At 42.2% G+C, this 22,796-nt stretch overlaps 1 protein-coding gene across 1 annotated transcript in view; it reads right to left on the reverse strand.

Annotated features, from left to right (window-relative positions):
• The window catches only part of BICRAL (BICRA like chromatin remodeling complex associated protein), a 723,876-nt gene that overhangs the window by 142,470 nt on the left and 558,610 nt on the right, over positions 1–22,796 (reverse strand). Inside the window, 1 exon segment of the mRNA XM_053712738.1 lies at positions 19,174–19,265. Within this exon segment, the coding sequence (XP_053568713.1) occupies positions 19,174–19,265 (92 nt within the window).

A 22,796-nucleotide genomic window follows, 5' to 3' on the forward strand; every position in this document is an offset into this window, starting at 1 on the left:
ACACAATGTTGGAGAAATAGGTATGTAAAAATTACATAGGCAATAAAAAATGCTTTAAGCTTACAATATGGAGTGTAAGAGTGAAGTACTAAAATAATGTGACTCCTATGTCAGTTCTACTTTCTAAAATATTTATAATGACATTTTATTAAAATGTGCAGGGAAAAAATGTTTTTTGGAAACAGTGTTTCATTAATTTCCATTCAACTTAAAGGGATAGTAAAGTCAAAATTAAACTTATTATTCAGACAGAGCATGTAACTTTAAACAACTTTCCAATTTCCTTTGATCTAATTTGCTTTGTACCCGGGGTACCCTTTGTTGAAAAGCATACCTAAGTAGGCTTAGGAGCAGCAATGCATTACTGAGAGCTAGCTTCTGATTGGGTGGCTGCACGTATATGCCTATTGTTATTTACTTACCAGGTGTATTCAGCTAGTTCTCTCAGTAGTGCATTGCTGTTCCTTCAATAAAGGATCTGAATCATGAAACGAAATGTTTGGGTTTCATGTCTCATTAATAAGTGATTAAAAAAAACATTTCAGTTGCAACTTTAAAAACAGTACATTTTAACTTTGGCTTGTAACTATACAAACACAATTTTAACTAATATGAGTAAGCAATGCACATTATGTTCTTGAGCATAAAATAAGAGTTAACACATAAAAGAGTTAACACATTCAAAGCTGCTGAGGAACAATTTGTCTACCCTTGATTTGGGTGACAACTGAAGATCAACTGCACAATAAGCTTGATTTCAATTGTTTAAATAAGGCCACATCCCATTGTAAAGGAACTTTAAGCAGCCAGTCAGGATGCTAGTTCCGGAACTTGCAAAGGAGCATGCATCTGTTATTTCCCTATACAGTTTAAGGAAGTTTACTATGAAATCTCATAAGATCACAGAAAAGTAAAGCATAACCTTAGCACTGCTGATTGGCTATTTTGTTTTTCAACCTACAGCTGGACAGTAGCTGAAAGATAACTGTTCACTGAGTACCTACTCTTGTCAGCTGAATACATTTTCAGGTAAAATATCTTCCTTTTTTACATAAAGATTTTAAGGTGATATTTCCTTGTCAGCTGCATCACTTTGAAGTGATTTAGCATATGGGTATTATGTCCCTTTAATGGTTTTGCAAGTCCATTGCTCCAAGACGTAAACTTTCCTCCTGATTTTCCTACTACCATAAGTGCCCTGCACCCCACCATGTTTTCAAGTGTGCACAGTATGATGGTAATTGTAACATATACATGATATTGTCCCTTTAAATAAAGGATATCAGTCCCAATAGATATCCATAACTGTACTTCAATGTTTCTGAAAGTTACAGAAATCACATATGGTGTGGTACGTTCCAATTCTTATTAAAATCTTTAAAATCCAAATGAGACTTACTCACATTTTTCTGAGCAATCTAAATGCTTGATAAGTGCCTTTCATATGATTACCGGCTTATACGCTGCTACTCCCATGCACAGAAGCGAAGTTGCTTGCAAAAATGTAACAAATTATTTAAAAAAAAAATAATTATAAAACCATATTTGTACAAACACATAAAATCGACACCGGTCACCTTCGTATTTTTCGCCTTGATGGCTTTTTCAAGGATCACAATCCTTGAAAAACCCAACAAAGCGAAACACGTGTTGGATTAGTTGAAAGCACCGGAACATCACCAAAAGGACCTGAACGGCTACACGCTGACAGTTGCAAAGCCATGGTGTAGGATACCGCACACAGGAGAACCTGTTCCTTAAACAGCTAGTTTTTGGACACCCAGGAGACTTGTGTCGATTTTATGTGTTTGTACTAAAAAAAATTAAATTTTTTTAAATATATTATTTGTAAGTTTTAATTTTTTTTTACATTTTTGTAAGCAACTTCGCTTCTGCGCTTGGGAGTGGCAACGTATGAGCCGGTAATCATACGAAAGACACTTATCACTGAGCATTTAGATTGCTCAGAAAAATATGAGTAAGTCCTTTGGATTTTAAATATTTTAATAAGAATTGAAACATACTACACCATATGTGATTTCTGTATCTTTCACAGTGCTGGAGGTCTATTGGGACTGATATCCTTTATTTAAAGGGACAATATCACGTTTATATTATCATTATTATTTGTATTTGTAGTCACTATTTCACTTTATGTTTCTTTGTTCTTTTTTGTGATTATTTGATATATTTATAGAACAAATCCACAGGGCATGTGCAATTTAAAGCATGATATTGGTAGCAAAAAAGGCCCAAATCAGCAAACTGTGAGGCCAATGTCCAATGTGCAATAAAGGGGTTGAATTATTGCTGTGAGTGCTTGAAGAAGGTGTCCTATGAGGGCTATTTTTCTGAGTTTTCTTCTTACCTTGTTAACATTTTATTTTTTTATTCATTTGTTACATTTTATAGATGCATGTGTGCATATTATATATAACCTATGATGAAGGGCCACTTTTATATATACAGTGAAGTTCATAAGTCATAGTTATTTTAGCTATTAGAAAAAAAGACTGGGGTTGAAGTTATATAATGATTTGGGGCTTGTGTCAGCTTTAGTTTGAGGACATTTACATCCAAATTGGTTCTAAATTGGTATAGTAATTACAGTCCCTCTGTGACAAGAGACCAAAAGTAATTGTAAAATTGACTGACAAACTGTTTCATGGCCAGCTGGAGTTAATTACAAATGCAAATACCACAGAATTGTTAAGAGTTGCTGAAAACTCTTAATATAAGCTGTCAATAGAAGTAATGCAGGCCATAATTAGCCTGAAAAAACAAACAAAAAACAAACCAAGAAGAGAAACATCAGATACATTTGGAGTGGTCAAATCAACAATTTTGCAAATTCTTAAAAAAGTAAATTTATGCTTACCTGATAAATTAATTTTTTCTATGGTACGACGAGTCCACGGATTCATCCTTTACTTGTGGGATATTATCCTCCTGCTAACAGGAAGTGGCAAAGAGCACCACAGCAGAGCTGTCTATATAGCTCCTCCCTTAGCTCCACCCCCAGTCATTCGACCGAAGGTACAGGTAGAAAAAGGAGAAACTACAAGGTGCAGAGGTGACTGAAGTTTAAAATCAAAAAAACATAATTTATGCTTACCTGATAAATGTATTTCTCTTGTGGTGTATCCAGTCCACGGATCATCCAATACTTGTGGGATATTCTCATTCCCAACAGGAAGTTGCAAGAGGACACCCACAGCAGAGCTGTCTATATAGCTCCTCCCCTCACTGCCATATCATTCGACCGAAAACAAGCAGAGAAAGGAGAAACCATAGGGTGCAGTGGTGACTGTAGTTTAAAATTAAAAAATACCTGCCTTAAAATGACAGGGCGGGCCGTGGACTGGATACACCACAAGAGAAATAAATTTATCAGGTAAGCATAAATTATGTTATCTCTTGTAAGGTGTATCCAGTCCACGGTTCATCCATTACTTGTGGGATACCAATACCAAAGCTAAAGTACACGGATGAAGGGAGGGACAAGGCAGGTACTTAAACGGAAGGTACCACTGCCTGTAAAACCTTTCTCCCAAAAATAGCCTCCGAAGAAGCAAAAGTATAAAATTTGTAGAATTTTGAAAAAGTATGAAGCGAAGACCAAGTCGCCGCCTTGCAAATCTGTTCAACAGAAGCCTCATTTTTAAAGGCCCATGTGGAAGCCACAGCTCTAGTAGAATGAGCTGTAATCCTTTCTGGAGGCTGCTGGCCAGCAGTCTCATAGGCTAAGCGGATTATGCTTCTTAGCCAAAAAGAAAGAGAGGTTGCCCAAGTCTTTTGACCTCTCCTCTGTCCAGAGTAGACAACAAACAAAGCAGATGTTTGACGAAAATCTTTAGTAGCTTGTAAGTAAAACTTTAAAGCACGAACCACGACCAGATTGTGTAATAGACGCTCCTTCTTTGAAGAAGGATTAGGACACAAAGACGGAACAACAATCTCTTGATTGATATTCTTATTAGATACCACCTTAGGTAAAAACCCAGGTTTGGTACACAGAACTACCTTATCTGCATGGAAGATCAGATAAGGAGAATCACATTGTAAGGCAAATAACTCGGAAACTCTACGAGCCGAGGAAATAGCTACCAAAAAAAGAACTTTCCAAGATAAAAGTTTGATATCTATGGAATGAAGAGGTTCAAACGGAACCCCCTGAAGAACTTTAAGAACCAAATTTAAGCTCCAAGGTGGAGCAACAGGTTTAAACACAGGCTTGATTCTAACTAAAGCCTGACAAAATGCCTGAACGTCTGGGACATCCGCCAGACGCTTGTGCAAAAGAATAGATAGCGCAGAAATCTGTCCCTTTAAGGAACTAGCTGACAATACTTTCTCCAATCCTTCTTGGAGAAAAGATAATATCCTGGGAATCCTGACCTTACTCCTTGAGTAGCCCTTAGATTCACACCAATAAAGATATTTACGCCATATTTTATGATAGATTTTCCTGGTGACAGGCTTCCGTGCCTGAATTAAGGTATCAATGACTGACTCGGAGAAACCAAGCTTTGATAAAATCAAGCATTCAATCTCCAGGCAGTCAGCCTCAGAGAAATTAGATTTGGATGGTTGAAAGGACCTTGAAGTAGAAGGTCCTGTCTCAGCGGCAGAGTCCATGGTGGAAAGGATGACATGTCCACCAGATCTGCATACCAAGTCCTGCATGGCCACGCAGGAGCTATCAAGATCACCGATGCTCTCTCCTGCTTGATTCTGGCAATCGGATGAGGGAGCAGAGGAAATGGTGGAAACACATAAGCCAGGTTGAAGGACCAAAGCGCTGCTAGAGCATCTATCAGCGTTGCCTTGGGGTCCCTGGACCTGGATCCGTAACAAGGAAGCTTGGCGTTCTGGCGAGACGCCATGAGATCCAGTTCTGGTTCGCCCCAACGAAGAACCAATTGTGCAAACACCTCCGGATGGAGTTCCCACTCCCCCGGATGAAAAGTATGTCGACTTAGAAAATCCGCCTCCCAGTTCTCTACACCTGGGATATGGATAGCTGATAGGTGGCAAGAGTGAATCTCTGCCCAGCGAATTATCTTTGAGACTTCTAACATCGCTAGGGAACTCCTTGTTCCCCTTTGATGGTTGATGTAAGCCACAGTCGTGATGTTGTCCGACTGAAATTTGATGAACCTCACTGTCGCTAGCTGAGGCCAAGCCTGAAGAGCATTGAATATCGCTCTTAGTTCCAGAATGTTTATTGGAAGGAGTGACTCCTAATGAGTCCACGATCCCTGAGCCTTCAGGGAGTTCCAGACTGCACCCCAACCTAGAAGGCTGGCATCTGTCGTTACAATTGTCCAATCTGGCCTGCGAAAGGTCATACCTTTGGACAGATGGACCCGAGATAGCCACCAGAGAAGAGAATCCCTGGTCTCTTGGTCCAGATTCAGTAAAGGGGACAAATCTGTGTAATCCCCATTTCACTGACTGAGCATGAATAGTTGCAGCGGTCTGAGAAGTAGGCGTGCAAACGGCACAATGTCCATTGCCGCTACCATTAAGCCGATTACTTCCATGCACTGAGCCACCGAAGGGCGAGGAATGGAATAAAGAACACGGCAGGAATTCAAAAGTTTTGATAACCTGGACTCAGTCAGGTAAATTTTCATTTCTACAGAATCTATCAGAGTCCCTAGTAAGGAAACTCTTGTGAGGGGGGATAGAGAACTCTTTTTCTCGTTCACCTTCCACCCATGCGACCTCAGAAATGCCAACACTATGTCCCTATGAGACTTGGCAATTTGGAAGTTTGACGCCTGAATCAGGATGTCGTCTAAATAAGGGGCCACTGCTATGCCCCGTGGCCTTAGGACCGCCAGAAGCGACCCCAGAACCTTCGTAAAAATTCTTGAGGCTGTAGCTAACCCAAAAGGAAGAGCTACAAACTGGTAGTGCCTGTCTAGGAAGGCAAACCTGAGAAACCGATGATGATCTTTGTGTATCGGAATGTGCAGATAAGCATCCTTTAAATCAACTGTAGTCATGTATTGACCCTCCTGGATCATAGGTAGGATGGTACGAATAGTCTCCATCTTGAATGATGGAACTCTGAGGAATTTGTTTAAGATCTTTAGTTCCAAAATTGGTCTGAAGGTTCCCTCTTTTTTGGGAACCACAAACAGATTTGAGTAAAATCCCTGTCCCTGTTCCTCCTTTGGGACTGGATGGATCACTCCCATAACTAGGAGGTCTTGTACACAGTGTAAGAATGCCTCTCTCTTTATCTGGTTTGCAGATAATTGTGAAAGGTGAAATCTCCCTTTTGGGGGGGGGGGAGCCTTGAAGTCCAGAAGATATCCCTGGGATATAATTTCCAACGCCCAGGGATCCTGGACATCTCTTGCCCACGCCTGGGCGAAGAGCGAAAGTCTGCCCCCTACTAGATCCGTTACCGGATAGGGGGCCGTTCCTTCATGCTGTCTTGGAGGCAGCAGCAGGCTTTTTGGCCTGCTTACCTTTGTTCCAGGTCTGGTTTGGTCTCCAGACCATCTTGGACTGAGCAAAAGTTCCCTCTTGTTTTGCATTAGAGGAAGTTGATGCCGCACTTGCCTTGAAGTTTCGAAAGGCACGAAAATTAGACTGTTTGGCCCTTGGTTTGGACCTATCCTGAGGAAGGGCATGACCTTTTCCTCCAGTGATATCAGCAATAATCTCCTTCAAACCAGGCCCGAATAGGGTCTGCCCCTTGAAGGGAATGTTAAGCAGCTTCGATTTTGAAGTAACGTCAGCTGACCATGATTTAAGCCATATCGCTCTGCGCGCCTGGATAGCAAAACCAGAATTCTTAGCCGTTAGTTTAGTCAAATGAACAATGGCATCAGAAACAAAAGAATTGGCTAGCTTAAGTTTTCTAAGCTTGTCAAGTATTTCATCCAATGGAGTCGCTACCTGTAAAGCCTCTTCCAGAGACTCAAACCAGAACGCCGCAGCAGCAGTGACAGGCGCAATGCATGCAAGGGGCTATAGGATAAAACCTTGTTGAATAAACATTTTCTTAAGGTAACCCTCTAACTTTTTATCCATTGGATCTAAGAAAGCACAACTGTCCTCGACAGGGATAGTAGTACGCTTTGCTAGAGTAGAAACTGCTCCCTCCACCTTAGGAACTGTCTGCCATAAGTCCTGTGTGGTGGCGTCTATTGGAAACATTTTTCTAAAAACAGGAGGGGGAGAGAACGGCACACCTGGTCTATCCCATTCCTTAGTAATAATTTCTGTAAACCTTTTAGGTATTGGAAAAACATCAGTGCACACCGGCACTGCATAGTATTTATCCAGTCTATACAATTTCTCTGGCACTGCAATTGTATCACAGTCATTCAGAGCAGCTAAAACCTCCCTGAGTAACACGCGGAGGTGTTCAAGCTTAAATTTAAATGTAGAAATATCAGAATCAGGTTGCATCATCTTCCCTGAGTCAGAAATATCACCCACAGAAAGAAGCTCTCCTTCTTCAGCTTCTGCATATTGTGAGGCAGTATCAGACATAGTTCTTAAAGCGTCAGTATGCTCTGTATTTCGTCTAACTCCAGAGCTATCTCGCTTTCCTCATGCATAATACATTTGAGCGGGAGTCAAAGGATCTGACACGTGGGGCGAGTTAGTCGGCATAACTTCCCCCTCGTCAGATTCCTCTGGTGATAAATTTTTTAAAGACGGAATATGATCTTTATTGCTTAAAGTGAAATCAGTACATTTGGTACACATTCTAAGAGGGGGTTCCACCATGGCTTTTAAACATAATGAACAAGGAGTTTCCTCTATGTCAGACATGTTTATACAGACTAGCAATGAGACTAGCAAGCTTGGAAAACACTTTAAATCAAGTTAACAAGCAAATATAAAAAACGGTACTGTGCCTTTAAGAGAAACAAATTTTGTCAGAATTTGAAAAACAGTGAAAAAAGGCAGTAAATCAAACGAAATTTTTACAGTGTGTATAATAAGCTAACAGAGCATTGCACCCACTTGCAAATGGATGATTAACCCCTTAGTTCAAAAACCGGATCAAAAAAACGATATAGACGTTTTTTAACAGTCACAACAAACTGCCCCAGCTCTGCTGGGGCCCTACCTTCCCCAACAAACGATTTTGGAAGCCTCAGAGCCATTTAGAGATGTCCTGTAGCATTCAGGGGACTCCTGGATGTCTCAGTCTGTAACAGTTAAAACTAGGCCCCTCCCACTCATAGTAACACAGTGGAAAGCCTCAGGAAACTGTTTCTAGGCAAATTTAAGCCAGCCATGTGGAAAAAAAACTAGGCCCCAATAAAGTTTTATCACCAAAGTATATATAAAAACGTTTAAACATGCCAGCAAACGTTTTATATTGCAAATATAAAAGAGTATTACCTCAGAAAGTAAGCATGATACCAGTCGCTATTTAATCACTGTATTCAGGCTTACCTTACATAAATTTGGTATCAGCAGCATTTTCTAGCCTTCACATCTTCTAGAAAAAACTTAACTGCACATACCTCATAGCAGGATAACCTGCACGCCATTCCCCCGCTGAAGTTATCTCTCTCTTCAGACATGTGTGAGAACAGCAATGGATCTTAGTTACAACCTGCTAAGATCATAGAAATCCCAGGCAGATTCTTCTTTTTTCCTGCCTGGAACAAAATAGCACAACTCCGGTACTATTTAAAAATAATAAACTCTTGATTGAAGCAAAATAACAGCTACATTTCACCACTTATCTCTTACTACCTCCATGCTTGTTGAGAGTTGCCAGAGAATGACTGGATATGGCAGTGAGGGGAGGAGCTATATAGACAGCTCTGCTGTGGGTGTCCTCTTGCAACTTCCTGTTGGGAATGAGAATATCCCACAAGTAATGGATGATCCGTGGACTGGATACACCTTACAAGAGAAATATAATCTGTCTTAAAATGACAAGGCGGGCCGTGGACTCGTTGTACCATAGAAGAAATTAATTTATCAGGTAAGCATAAATTTACTTTTCTTCTATAAGGTACGACAAGTCCAAGCATTCATCCTTTACTTGTGGGATACAATACCAAAGCTACAGGACACGGATGAACGGGAGGGACAAGACAGATGGTTAAACAGAAGGTACCACTGCTTGAAGAACTTTTCTCCCAAAAATAGCCTCCGAAGAAGCAAAAGTATCAAATTTGGAAAAGGTATGAAGCGAAGACCAAGTCGCAGCCTTACAAATCTGTTCAACTGAAGCATCATTTTTAAAAGCCCATGTGGAAGCCACCGCTCTAGTAGAGTGAGCTGTAATCCTTTCAGGAGGCTGCAGTCCAGCAGTCTCGTATGCCAAACGGATGATGCTTTTCAGCCAAACAGAAAGAGAGGTAGCCGTAGCCTTTTGACCTCTACGTTTTCCAGAATACACAACAAACAAAAAAGATGTTTGACGGAAATCTTTGGTTGCTTGCAAGTAAAACTTCAAAGCACGAACCACGTCCAAGTTGTGCAACAGACGCTCCTTCTTAGAGGAAGGATTAGGACACAGAGAAGGAACAACAATTTCCTGATTGATATTACTATTAGTAACAGCCTTAGGAACCTTATAAGCATGGAAAACAAGATAAGGCGAGTCGCATTGCAATGCAGATAATTCAGAAACTCTACGAGCCGAAGAGATAGCAACTAAAAACAGAACTTTCCAAGATAGAAGCTTAATATCTATGGAATGCATAGGTTCAAACGGAACCCCTTGAAGAATTTTAAGAACTAAATTCAAAATCCATGGCGGAGCAACAGGTTTAAACACAGGCTTGATTCTAACTAAAGCCTGACAGAACGACTGAACGTCTGGAACATCTGCCAGACGCTTGTGCAGTAGAATTGATAAGGCAGATATCTGTCCCTTTAAGGAACTAGCTGATAGCCCCTTCTCCAATCCTTCTTAGAGAAAGGACAAAATCCTAGGAATCCTGATCTTACTCCATGAGTAGCCTTTGGATTCGCACCAATAAAGATATTTACGCCATATCTTATGATAAATTTTCCTAGTGACAGGCTTTCGAGCCTGAATCAAGGTATCTATGACCGACTCAGAGAAACCCCGCTTGGATAAAATCAAGCGTTCAATCTCCAAGCAGTTAGCCGCAGAGAAACTAGATTTGGATGCTGGAACGGACCTTGAATCAGAAGGTCCTGTTTCAGTGGCAGAGTCCATGGTGGAAGAGATGACATGTCCAACAGGTCTGCATACCAAGTCCTGCGTGGCCACGCAGGTGCTATCAAAATCACCGAAGCTCTCTCCTGTTTGATTCTGGCAATCAAACGAGGAAGGAGAGGAAATGGTGGAAACACATAAACCAGGTTGAACGACCAGGGTACTGCTAGAGCATCTATCAGTACTGCCTGAGGATCACTTGACCTGGACCCATAACAAGGAAGTTTGGCGTTCTGAAAAGACGCCATCAGATCCAATTCTGGTGTGCCCCATTGCTGAATCAATTGTGCAAGCACCTCCGAATGGAGTTCCCACTCCCCCGGATGAAAAGTCTGACGACTTAGAAAATCCGCTTCCCAGTTCTCCACTCCTGGGATATAGATTGCTGATAGATGGCAAGAGTGAGTCTCTACCCATCAAATTATTTTGGTAACCTCTATCATCCCTAGAGAACTCTTTGTTCCCCCCTGATGATTGATATATGCTACCGTCGTGATATTGTCTGACTGGAATCTTATGAATCTGGCTGAAGCCAGCTGAGGCCACGCCAGAAGCACGTTGAATATCGCTCTCAGTTCTAGAATATTTATCGGGAGGAGAGCCTCCTCCTGAGTCCACAAACCCTGCGCTTTCAGGGAATTCCAGACTGCACCCCAGCCCAATAGGCTGGCGTCCGTCGTCACTATGACCCATGCTGGCCTGCGGAAACACATTCCCTGGGACAGATGATCCTGTGACAACCACCAAAGAAGAGAGTCTCTGGTCTCTTGATCCAGATTTATCTGAGATCTGAGGAGATAAATCTGCATATTTATCTCCTCAGATTTTTTTTTTATTAGGATCGCTTCCAGCTGCTTTCCAAACCGAGGATGTGCAGGGTACGTCCTTGGTCGTTAAGGGACTTTTTTTTAGAGAACGTACCCTGCACGTCCTCGGTCGTTAAGGGGTTAAACCAGTTGATCCATCTCGAATAGTTACTTGCTAAAAAGCCTATGGCCTCGATTTATCAAAGTCTGGTGGACCTGATCCGACAGTGGGAACCAGGTCCGCCAGACCTCACTGAATACGGAGAGCAATACGCTCTCCGTATTCAGCATTGCATCAGCAGCTCACAAGAGCTGCTGGTGCAACGCCGCCACCTGCAGAATCGCGGCCAATCCCGCGAGCAGGGAGGTGTCAATCAACACGATCAAACTCGATCGGGATGAATTCCGGCGATGTCTGTCCGCCTACTCAGAGCAGGCGGACAGGTTATGGAGCAGCGGTCTTTAGACCGCTGCTTCATAACTGGTGTTTCTGGTGAGCCTGCAGGCTCGCCAGAAACACGGGGCCTCAAGCTCTATCCGGAGCTTGATAGATATGCCCCTATGTTTTTATTTACCATCAGGATACTGATGCAACCTATTTGTCAAAAACGTATGACATTTAAATGAGAGACTGATTCCCAAGCATGTAAAATATTGATAACCTGTTTGTATCTTTTAAAAAGAACCATAAATCTTATACTGGTCTTACTCACATTTATGATATCCAGACAGCACACATTTAAAAATTTTAAAAAAATGCAGACATGTGGGTGTCCTTTCTAATGCTGATTTCTAATGAAATCTCTAATTCACTACTTGTCTGTAACTTCTAGCTAGTAGCTTAACAAAATAGTTTAAGACAAAATTGAATAATTACTATAAATGTAAGGAGGTGAAAACAAGTAATTGGAAGGTAAACACTGGACAACATGGTTTCCTTCACAGAAAAGGAATGGGGCCATATGAGAAACCTCTGCCTGCACATTGCCCACAAATTCTATGGAGAGAATACCATTATATAAAAATAATCTTTAGAATTTCAACTCAATACACAAGTTGATATGTTAATAAAAACATGCTTAATGTGGTTAAGTTTCTTTGTATGGTCCCTGTATGGGTTTCAGAAGATTTCCCACTCTTGTCCGATACTGCCTAATGATAAGAAGCAAATTGCCCACTTGAACTGTCGCGATCGCTCAGCTGCTGATCGCTTTCTTCTGCCTCTGTCTCAGCGCGGTAGCGCTTTCTTGGTTGCTTAGCAACCCTGTTCCTGTTGGCACTTCTGATGACGTCAGGAGGCCTTCTTATTCCGGCGTCTCCTCTCATCGGTGCCTGTTTGTTTTCACTCGTTGGCTAAGTGAGTACAAGTTATACCTGTGTTATTCTGAACCTGTGCCTCCTTATTCTGAACCCTGAACCCCTACCTGCCTGATTATACGTTGCTGGACACTGCTTACCTGACTACTCTATTGGTTAACCCATACCTGCCTGATTACACGTTGCTGGACACTGCTTACCTGACTACTCTATTGGTTAACCCATACCTGCCTGATTACACGTTGCTGGACATTGCTTACCTGACTACTCTATTGGTTAATCCATACCTGCCTGATTATACGTTGCTGGACACTGCTTACCTGACTACTCTATTGGTTAACCCATACCTGCCTGATTACACGTTGCTGGACACTGCTTACCTGACTACTCTATTGGTTAACTCATATCTGCCTGATAACACGTTGCTGGACATTGCTTACCTGACTACTCTATTGGTTAATCCCTATCTGCCTGATTACACGTTGCTGGATATTGCTTGCTTGATTACTCTACTGGTTAACCCCTACCTGCCTGATTACACGTTACTGGATATTGCTTGTCTGACTATTCTATTGGTTAACCTTACCTGCCTGATTACACGTTGCTGAACATCGCTTGCCTGATTACTCTAATGATTAATCCTATCTACACGAAGTTTCTTCTCCTGACCCTGCTGTGCCATCTTCCAGTCTATTACTGTGAGTATATTATACTACAGCTGTCGCAGGGTCAGGTCCTGGTATATACTCACTGTGCTAGGGTGTTATTAACCTCATTCTAGCATTTGGGTCTAACTCTGGACTTTACCTATCCTGACATTACAAACAGGCCATATAATGGACCCTGGTGAGTTATCCAGAGCTGTGGCTCTACAGGGACAGCTTCTTGGAACCCACTCTGCACACCTGCAATCCCTGGATTCTAAATTAGATCAAATAACTGCTCTCCTGCATAATCTGTCTCCACCTTCTCAAGTCTCTGCTACACCTGTTGTTCCTGCGGCCAGCTCTAACCCTGCGTTTAATCCGCCACAACCTGTAGAACAATTTATTCCTAGAATTCCACTACCGGATAAATATGACGGCAATCCTGAAGACTGTCGAGGATTTCTTAATCAGTGCCGCCTTCACTTCAGAAATAATCCTCAGATGTTTGTTTCTTCTTCCTCCAAGATCACCTTTTTAATTTCTCTTATGAAGGGTAAAGCCCTGGCTTGGGTTTCTCCACTGTTGGAAAAGGATGATCCTTTGCTCCAGGATATTGACACTTTTGTATCTATATTTTCTTCTGTGTTTGATAAACCTGGTAGATCAGCGGCGGCTGAAGCAGGACTTTTAGATTTAAGACAGGGATCTCTTTCTGTAGCACAATACGCTATAGAATTCCGGACTTTAGCTGCTGAAACTATGTGGAACCATGGGGCCCTGCGTGCAGCATTTCGTAAAGGTCTTTGTGATCGTTTGAAAGATGAATTGGTTTATAGGGATCTTCCCGATTCTCTAGAAGATCTTATCAACTTATGTATCAAGCTTGATGCTTGTTACTCTGAGCGTCTCCATGAACGTGACCGTAACAGAAGATCCTTTATCAGATCTTCCTTTCGTCCTATGCCTCATTCTCCAAAACTTCCAACTCCAAATACTTCTATCTCTGAGTCAAGTGAACCCATGGAGGTTGGTGCTATTAAATTATCCGAAGCTAAACGTCTCAGAAGGTGTAATCTGGGACTATGTCTTTACTGCGGTATTAAGGGGCATATGTTAAAAGATTGTCCAACTCGTCCAGTAAAAGCCAGGGCTTAACTCCAGGAAGAGGGACTGAGTTAAGCCGAAGTTCTTTTTCTTCCCTCAATCCCAAGCTGTTTGTTCCAGTTACTGTCCGCTTTGGCAACACCAAATTTCAGGCTAAAGCACTCATCGACTCTGGAGCTGCAGGAATGTTTATGGATTCGGAGTTTGTCAATGCTTTACGTATTCCTTTGCTTTCCAAGAGCCAAATAATTAAGGTCACTACTGTCAGTGGTCAACCTTTAGGTTCTGGTTTCATTCGACATTCTACCATTCCACTTCTCATGTCTGTAGGAGTACTTCATTCCGAAACCATTTGCTTTGACATCATCTCTTCCCCAAAGTTTCCTCTCATTCTGGGACTTCCTTGGCTTCAACTACATGATCCAGTTTTTTCCTGGTCTAAAGGAGAGCTTGTTGCTTGGGGATCTTCTTGTTTCACACAGTGTCTACAGAATGCTCCCAAAACTTCTAGTACTGTTGTGGCAGTTTTAGACATTCCTGATTCTTTGCCTGAACAATATCATTCTTTTTGTGATGTCTTTTCTAAAAAAGATGCTGAAGTATTACCTCCTCACCGGACCTTTGATTGTCCCATTGACTTATTACCAGGAGCACCTCTACCTAAGGGTAAAACTTACCCACTTTCTCGTCAAGAAAATGTTTCACTTGAGGAATATATCAAGGATAATTTGGCCCGAGGTTTTATCCGTCCTTCTTCTTCTCCAGTAGGGGCAGGTTTTTTCTTTGTGGAAAAGAAAGATGGAGGTCTTCGTCCTTGCATTGATTATCGAGCTCTTAATCAAATTACAATCAAGAATTGTTATCCACTCCCTCTCATTCCCGAATTATTTGATCGTCTCCAGGGTGCTTCCATCTTTACCAAATTGGATCTTCGTGGGGCATATAATTTGGTCAGAATTCGTAAAGGGGACGAGTGGAAAACTGCCTTCAACACTAGGTTTGGACACTACGAATATTTAGTTATGCCTTTTGGGTTATGCAATGCCCCTGCAGTTTTTCAACATTTTGTTAATGAAATATTTAGAGACTATCTTAATCAATTTGTTATTATCTATCTTGATGATATTCTGATTTATTCCCGGACTGTACAGGATCACATTCATCATGTTACATTAGTACTCCAGAGATTACGTGAAAATTTTCTCTTTGCCAAGCTTGAAAAGTGTTCTTTTCATCAAGAATCTATTCCTTTCCTGGGTTACATTATTTCACCGTCTGGATTCAAGATGGATTCTGACAAACTGTCGGCTATTCTAGATTGGCCTAGACCTACCTCCTTAAAATCTCTTCAAAGGTTCCTGGGGTTTGCCAATTACTATCGTAAGTTCATAAAGGACTTTGCTAACATCTCGGCACCCCTTACTGCTCTTACTAAAAAGGGTCAGGATTGCAAGCATTGGTCTGATCAAGCCTTACAGGCATTTGAATCTCTAAAGTCTGCATTTACTTCGGCTCCCATTCTTTGCCATCCTGTTCCGACTCTCCAATTCATTCTTTAAGTGGATGCTTCTCTGATTGCTGCTGGGGCAGTACTTTCTCAGCGGAATCCTGTTTCTAGCAAGATCCTTCCTGTGGGATTTTTCTCCAAGAAGTTCAATACTTCCGAACTGAATTATGACGTTGGTAACAAAGAACTGTTAGCTATTAAAATGGCTTTGGAAGAATGGAGACATCTGCTGGAAGGCACTGTTCAACCATTTCTTATACTCACAGACCATAAAAATCTTCTGTATCTTCATACTGCCAAACGCCTCAACTCACGTCAAGCCCGATGGGCTCTGTTCTTCTCCAGATTTAATTTTGTCCTCTCTTATATTCCTGGCTCTAAGAATACGAAAGCAGACGCTTTGTCTAGACAATTTCTGGCTTCTGATTCTACATTTCTGGATTCTGAACCCATTCTCCGCCCTGCTAAAGTTCTGGCTCAGTTATCTACGTTTCCTTTACAAGCATTACAGTCTGCTCAAGCTTCTGTTCCTTCATCTTATAACATACCTCCTGGGATCTTGTTTGTACCTACTGAATTCCGCCTAAAACTTCTTCGTTGGGCTCATAATAATGTTCTGTCTGGACATCCTGGAGTGCGTAATACTTTGTGGAGACTCAAACAACATGTCTGGTGGCCTTCCATGAGCAAAAATGTCAAGGATTATGTTGCAGCTTGTCATTCCTGTACCTCAAATAAACAGTCTTCATCTTTACCTCTTGGTCTCTTACAACCTCTGCCTGTTCCGTATTATCCCTGGTCTCATGTTTCCATGGACTTTATTACAGATCTTCCTAATTCTGCCGGAAACAAGACCATATGGGTGGTGGTAGATAGGTTTTCCAAAGCAGCTCATTTTGTTCCATTAACTGGATTACCATCGGCCCAGAAACTCGCTGAATTGTTTATTCTCCATATCACCAGATTACATGGTTTTCCTTTGGACATCGTTTCTGATCGAGGAGTTCAATTTGTCTCTAGATTTTGGAAATCCATGTGCAAACAGTTTGGAGTTACCATATCTCTTTCTACTGCTCATCATCCTCAGTCCAACGGTCAAACTGAGCGGGTAAATCAATCTCTTGAGTCCTATCTCAAGCACTATGTTAATCATCAGCACTCCAATTGGTCTCAACTTCTTCCTTTAGCAGAACTGGCTTACAATTCCCGCTTCAACTCTTCTTTACAGACTTCTCCTTTCAAGGCAGCCTATGGATTCGAACCTAGAACTTTTCCTATGTCTTCGGGAGGTTCTGGAGTTCCTGGAGCAGATCGTACAGTGAGAAGTCTTTGTAAACACTGGAAGAAGATTCGGGAAATTCTTCTTCTCTCTACTCGAAAGTATAAACGATTTGCTGATCGCAGACGCCGGAAGGCGCCCTCTTTTCGGACTGGAGACAAGGTTTGGATTTCCACCAGATTCATCCGACTCAAACAACCCTGTGCTAAATTGGGCCCCAAATTCATCGGACCATTCAGGATTGTTTCCAAGGTATGTTCTACTGCCTACAGGGTGGCTTTACCAGACAACTTGAAGATTCACCCTGTCCTTCACGTATCTCTTCTTAAACCAGCAGTCTCTAACCGGTTTTCTACCAAATGTAGAGTTCCCTCCTTCCTTGTGGATGGTACTTCAGAATTTGAGATCAGTCAAATTCTTGATTCCAGATTAAGGGGTAACCGTCTATACTATTTGGTCCATTGGAAGGGATATCCCATCACTGAACGTTCTTGGGAACCTGCTTCTCATGTCCGTGCCTCTGCCTTGATCAAACAGTTTCACGCCCAGAATCCTTCAAAGCCTGTTCGTGTTCCCCGGAGGGGTCCTTGAGGTGGGGGCACTGTCGCGATCGCTCAGCTGCTGATCGCTTTCTTCTGCCTCTGTCTCAGCGCGGTAGCGCTTTCTTGGTTGCTTAGCAACCCTGTTCCTGTCGGCACTTCTGATGACGTCAGGAGGCCTTCTTATTCCGGCGTCTCCTCTCATCGGTGCCTGTTTGTTTTCACTCATTGGCTAAGTGAGTACAAGTTATACCTGTGTTATTCTGAACCTGTACCCCCTTATTCTGAACCCTGAACCCCTACCTGCCTGATTATACGTTGCTGGACACTGCTTACCTGACTACTCTATTGGTTAACCCATACCTGCCTGATTACACGTTGCTGGACACTGCTTACCTGACTACTCTATTGGTTAACCCATACCTGCCTGATTACACGTTGCTGGACATTGCTTACCTGACTACTCTATTGGTTAATCCATACCTGCCTGATTATACGTTGCTGGACACTGCTTACCTGACTACTCTATTGGTTAACCCATACCTGCCTGATTACACGTTGCTGGACATTGCTTACCTGACTACTCTATTGGTTAATCCCTATCTGCCTGATTACACGTTGCTGGATATTGCTTGCTTGATTACTCTACTGGTTAACCCCTACCTGCCTGATTACACGTTACTGGATATTGCTTGCCTGACTATTCTATTGGTTAACCTTACCTGCCTGATTACACGTTGCTGAACATCGCTTGCCTGATTACTATATTGATTAATCCTATCTACACGAAGTTTCTTCTCCTGACCCTGCTGTGCCATCTTCCAGTCTATTACTGTGAGTATATTATACTACAGCTGTCGCAGGGTCAGATCCTGGTATATACTCACTGTGCTAGGGTGTTATTAACCTCATTCTAGCATTTGGGTCTAACTCTGGACTTTACCTATCCTGACATGAAGATTATAAAGCATCAGAGTAAGCGCATCAAGTTCCCGATTAGTAATATTCATTGTAGAGTTACCTCATTTAGTAAACTGGCAGTTATGGAATAAATGCTAAAGTTAAAAGGATAAATAATATAACTTGATTTCAAACATATCCTACTTGATGTTTCTTGTGATTTGATATGTCAAAATGATTTCTACCTGAAAACTAGACTTCTTTTGACCCAAAAATAGAATCTATGTATCCTAAATTTTCCTGAAAAAAAAAAAAAACTTTTTAAAAGCGAGCACAAACATGACAGCCTGTGTATTTGAACCTTTACACTTTACTACTAAAACAGCCACTGAAATGGCACTCACCAGAATGCCTATGGCATATACATATACAATACCTTCTTAAAAATCTTATGGCAGGCAACTAACACCTGCAGACAAATATTTTAGCAGAGGTATAGAATATCTTCTCTAGAGCTATAGTCCTTTAAAAACTGCAGGCACTAAATAAAGAGACATCTTAGTTATCTATAATGCAATTGACCTTATTGTTCTTAGTTTGCAAAGTGTATAGGTGCTATCATACATGCAGATATAGTAAAGGTGTACAACAATTTAAAGCACAATAATGATATCAAAATTATTTTCAATTATTTCAAAATTATAATCTTTTTGGTTTTCTCTTTTGCACAGCAAGTCAAAATCATTTGTACTAAATTACTTTGCTGTTGGATCAACTATTTTTAAATGAAAATTAAAAAAAAAAAAACATTTCAGTAAGGTTTCTAAATATTAAAAATATTTTAAATTGAAATATATTTAAAAAAGTATTTGCATTGAAAGTTCTAACCTCCAAATTCGGTAGTAGAGATTCGATTATTTTTTCTTGTGGTTGAGACAATGCAATGGTGTGGTGCAAAAGGTTTCCTCCAGAGTGGTGTCCTGTGAGAAAGAAAATAACATTCCTTATCATAACCTTAAACTGAAATAGTATTACGTTAGCAAACACATAAAAACATAAATTATGCTTAAATGATAATTTTATTTCCATCGTTACAAGGAGAGTCCAAGACTTTATTCATTACTTGTGGGAAATTCCGAACCTGGCCACCAGGAGGAGGCAAAAGACACCACAGCAAAGTCTTAAACACATCCCCCACTCCCCTCATCCCCCAGTCATTCTGCCAAGGAAACAAGGAACAGTAGGAGAAATATCAGGATATAAAAGGTGCCAAAAGAAAAAACAAAAGAAATTTAGGTCCGCCCAACGGAGAACCGGGCGGGAGCCGTGGACTCTCCTCGTAACGATGGATCAGGTAAGCATAATTTATGTTTTCCATCTAATACGAGAAGAGTCCACGGCTTCATTCATTATTTGTGGCAAACAAATACCCAAGCTCTAGAGGACACTGAATGAAAAAAAAGCAGGGAAAAAAGGAGGCGGACCCTAATCTGAGGGCACCACAGCCTGCAAAACCTTTCTCCCATAAGCTGCTTCAGCCGAAGCAAAAACATCAAATTTGTAAAACTTTGTAAAAGTATGTAAGGAGGACCAGATAGCCGCCTTACAAATCTGGTCCATAGAGGCCTCATTCTTAAAGGCCCAAGAAGAAGCCACAGCTCTAGTTGAGTGAGCCGTAATCCTCTGAGGAGGCTTATGTCCTGCTCTCTCATAAGCCGAACGAATCATGCTCCTCAGCCAAAAGGATAGGGAAGTGGAAGAGCTTCTCGTTCCCCCCTGGTGGTTGATGTAAGCCACCGAGGTAATATTGTCCGAATGGAATCTGATGAACTTGAACGAGCCCAGGAGGGGCTAAGCCTCCAGAACGTTGAAGATCGCCCGAAGTTCCAGGATGTTGATCGAGAAAAGAGACTCCTTACGATTCCACCTGCCCTGTGCCTTCCTGGCACACCAAACCGCTCCCCAACCTGAGAGACTCGTGTCCGTAGTCACAATTTCCCAAGATGATCTGAGGAAGGATGTCCCCTGGGCCACAAAGAGAGAGACTCCCTCGACCCATTATCCAGAGAGATCAGTTGGGACAGGTCCGAATGATCGCCGTTTCACTGTCTCAGCATGCACAGCTGAAGAGGCCGGAGATGGAATCTGGCGAATAGAATGATATATATAGTGGATACCATGAGCCCAATCACCTCCATGCACTGGGCCACTGATGGCCTTGAGGAGGATTGAGGGGCAAGACAGCTTGAGAAAATCTTGCAACGTCTCTTGTCTGTTAGGAATATCTTCATGGCAATGGAGTCTATTATCGTGCCCAGGAACTCCACTCTGGTACTGGGAATAAGAGAACTCTTTCCTGAGTATACCTTCCATCCATGAGATTCAGAAGAAGGAGAAGAGCTCTCAAATGGTCCTCTGCCAACTGGTAGGACGGAGCCTGAACCAGAATGTCGTCCAGATAAGGAGCCACTGCTATCCCTCTGCATCTCGCCACCGCGATTAGAGCTCCTAGAATCTTCATGAAGATTCTTGGAGCAGTAGCCAGCCCGAAGGGAGGAGCTACAATCTGGAAGTGCTGATCCAGAAAGGCGAACCTTAAGAACCTGAAATGATACTTGTGTATTGGCACATGAAGGTAAGCGTCCTTCAAGTCTATCGTAGTCATAAACTGACCCTCTTGGACTAGGGGCAGTACAAACTTTATCATCTCCATTTTGAACGATGGAACCGAAAGGGAGAAATGTGCCCTCCTTCTTTGGTACCACGAAAAGGTTTGAATAGAGGTACTGGAACAATTACTCCTAGAGAGGAGAGATCCATCACGCACTCCGCCTCTGGGAGGATGAGTTTTGAAACCTATGCTGTAACCCTGGGCAACAACTTTTCAGAACCCAAGGATCCTGTACGTCTCTCAACCAAGCATCCGCAAAATGAGAGAATGTGTCCCATACGAGATTCAGAGACGAATCGGGTGCCGCTTCTTGCTCTGCTTGGACTTATTCCAAGACTAAGAGGGTTTCCAAGATCCCTTGGACTGCTCGGGCTTCGAGGCAGGTTGATGACGTTGGGACTTATCCAAATAAAAGGGATGAAAATTAGGACCCTTAGGTTTATTCTTTTTATCCTGCGGCAGAAAGGCATCCTTGCCTCCCGTGACCGTGGATATGATCAAGTCCAGGCCTGGACCGGAAAGAATCTTTCTCTTAAATGGAAGGGAAAGCAAACTAGATTTGGACGTCATGTCAGCAGAACACGACTTAAACCACACGGCCCTCCGGGCTAGAACAGAAAAGCCTGATGTCTTGGCATTCAAGCAAATAATCTGCATATTAGCATCACAAATAAATGAATTAGCAACCCTCAGGGCCTTAATTCTTTCATGAATTTCATCGAGGGGAGTCTCCACATTTCTGATAGAGAGTCGCACCAATAGGTAGCGGCTCCCTCCACCGCAGCAACCGCGGCTGCAGGTTGAAAAACTAACCCTGTGTGCTGAAACATTTTTCTTAACAGGGTCTCTAATCTTTTATCCATGGGTTCCTTAAACGACTAACTATCCTTAAAGCGGAACAGTGGTGTGCTTAGCGAGCGTGGAGATATCTCCATCCACCTTAGGGACAGATCCCCATAATTTTAGCTGAGCCAAGTCTCTCCCATTCATTCTTAATAATATTCGCCATCTTTACGGGAACCAGGAAAGTCTGGGGCACTACCCAGTCCTCATAAACTTTATCCAGCTTAGAAATAAAAGATTCCTCCGGTAGCTTCGGTTTTGGAACTACTAGAGTCGCTAACACCTCTTTTAACAAAAATCTTAAGTTCCCCATCCTAAACCTAAAGTCTGGTTCCTCCGCAGCCGGAGGCCTAGAGGCCGCAGATTACGACCCAGAGAGAGAGGCCTCCGAAGTATCGGAATCCTTAGCATCAGCGGATAATCTAGTCTCAGATACATCCAACGGAGTAGATGACCCCTGGGTAGAATAGCAATATTTAACCTTTCGCTTGGCCAGGCGAGGTAAAGCACTAATGACACCAGATACCGCCATTTGCAACTGCTCAGCAAAATAGGGCAGCAACGTGACCCCTCCTGCAGGAGGATTAGAAGTGCACTGGGGAGCTGCATGTGTAATCGGAAATGAATGTAGGGAACGCACCTCACAAGACGGAGACCCCTCAGAGGTTAGATATCACTTTATCAAGGCATGTGAAACATAGTTGAGCAGGCGGGGATATCGAAACCTCCTCACAATAAACACAGGCATTAGATTTAGTTAAAGAGGGAGTACCCTCTAACATATCAGAATCCTCCATAGCTTGCACTTTAATAAGGACTACAGAAAAAGATTAAATGTCACCTTTATACTTCCAATGGCCGGGGCACTCACCACCTTCTATGACCTAGGCCCACAGAGAAACTCGTAATCGTCTCCTGCAACCGACGGTCAGGAAAAGGAAGAGAAAGAGGCCACACCTGGTTACATGGAGTACCGTGCTGGACAGCCCCCACAGCC

This window comes from Bombina bombina, chromosome 4 (assembly GCF_027579735.1).
Source record: "Bombina bombina isolate aBomBom1 chromosome 4, aBomBom1.pri, whole genome shotgun sequence".
Lineage (NCBI taxonomy): Eukaryota > Metazoa > Chordata > Amphibia > Anura > Bombinatoridae > Bombina > Bombina bombina.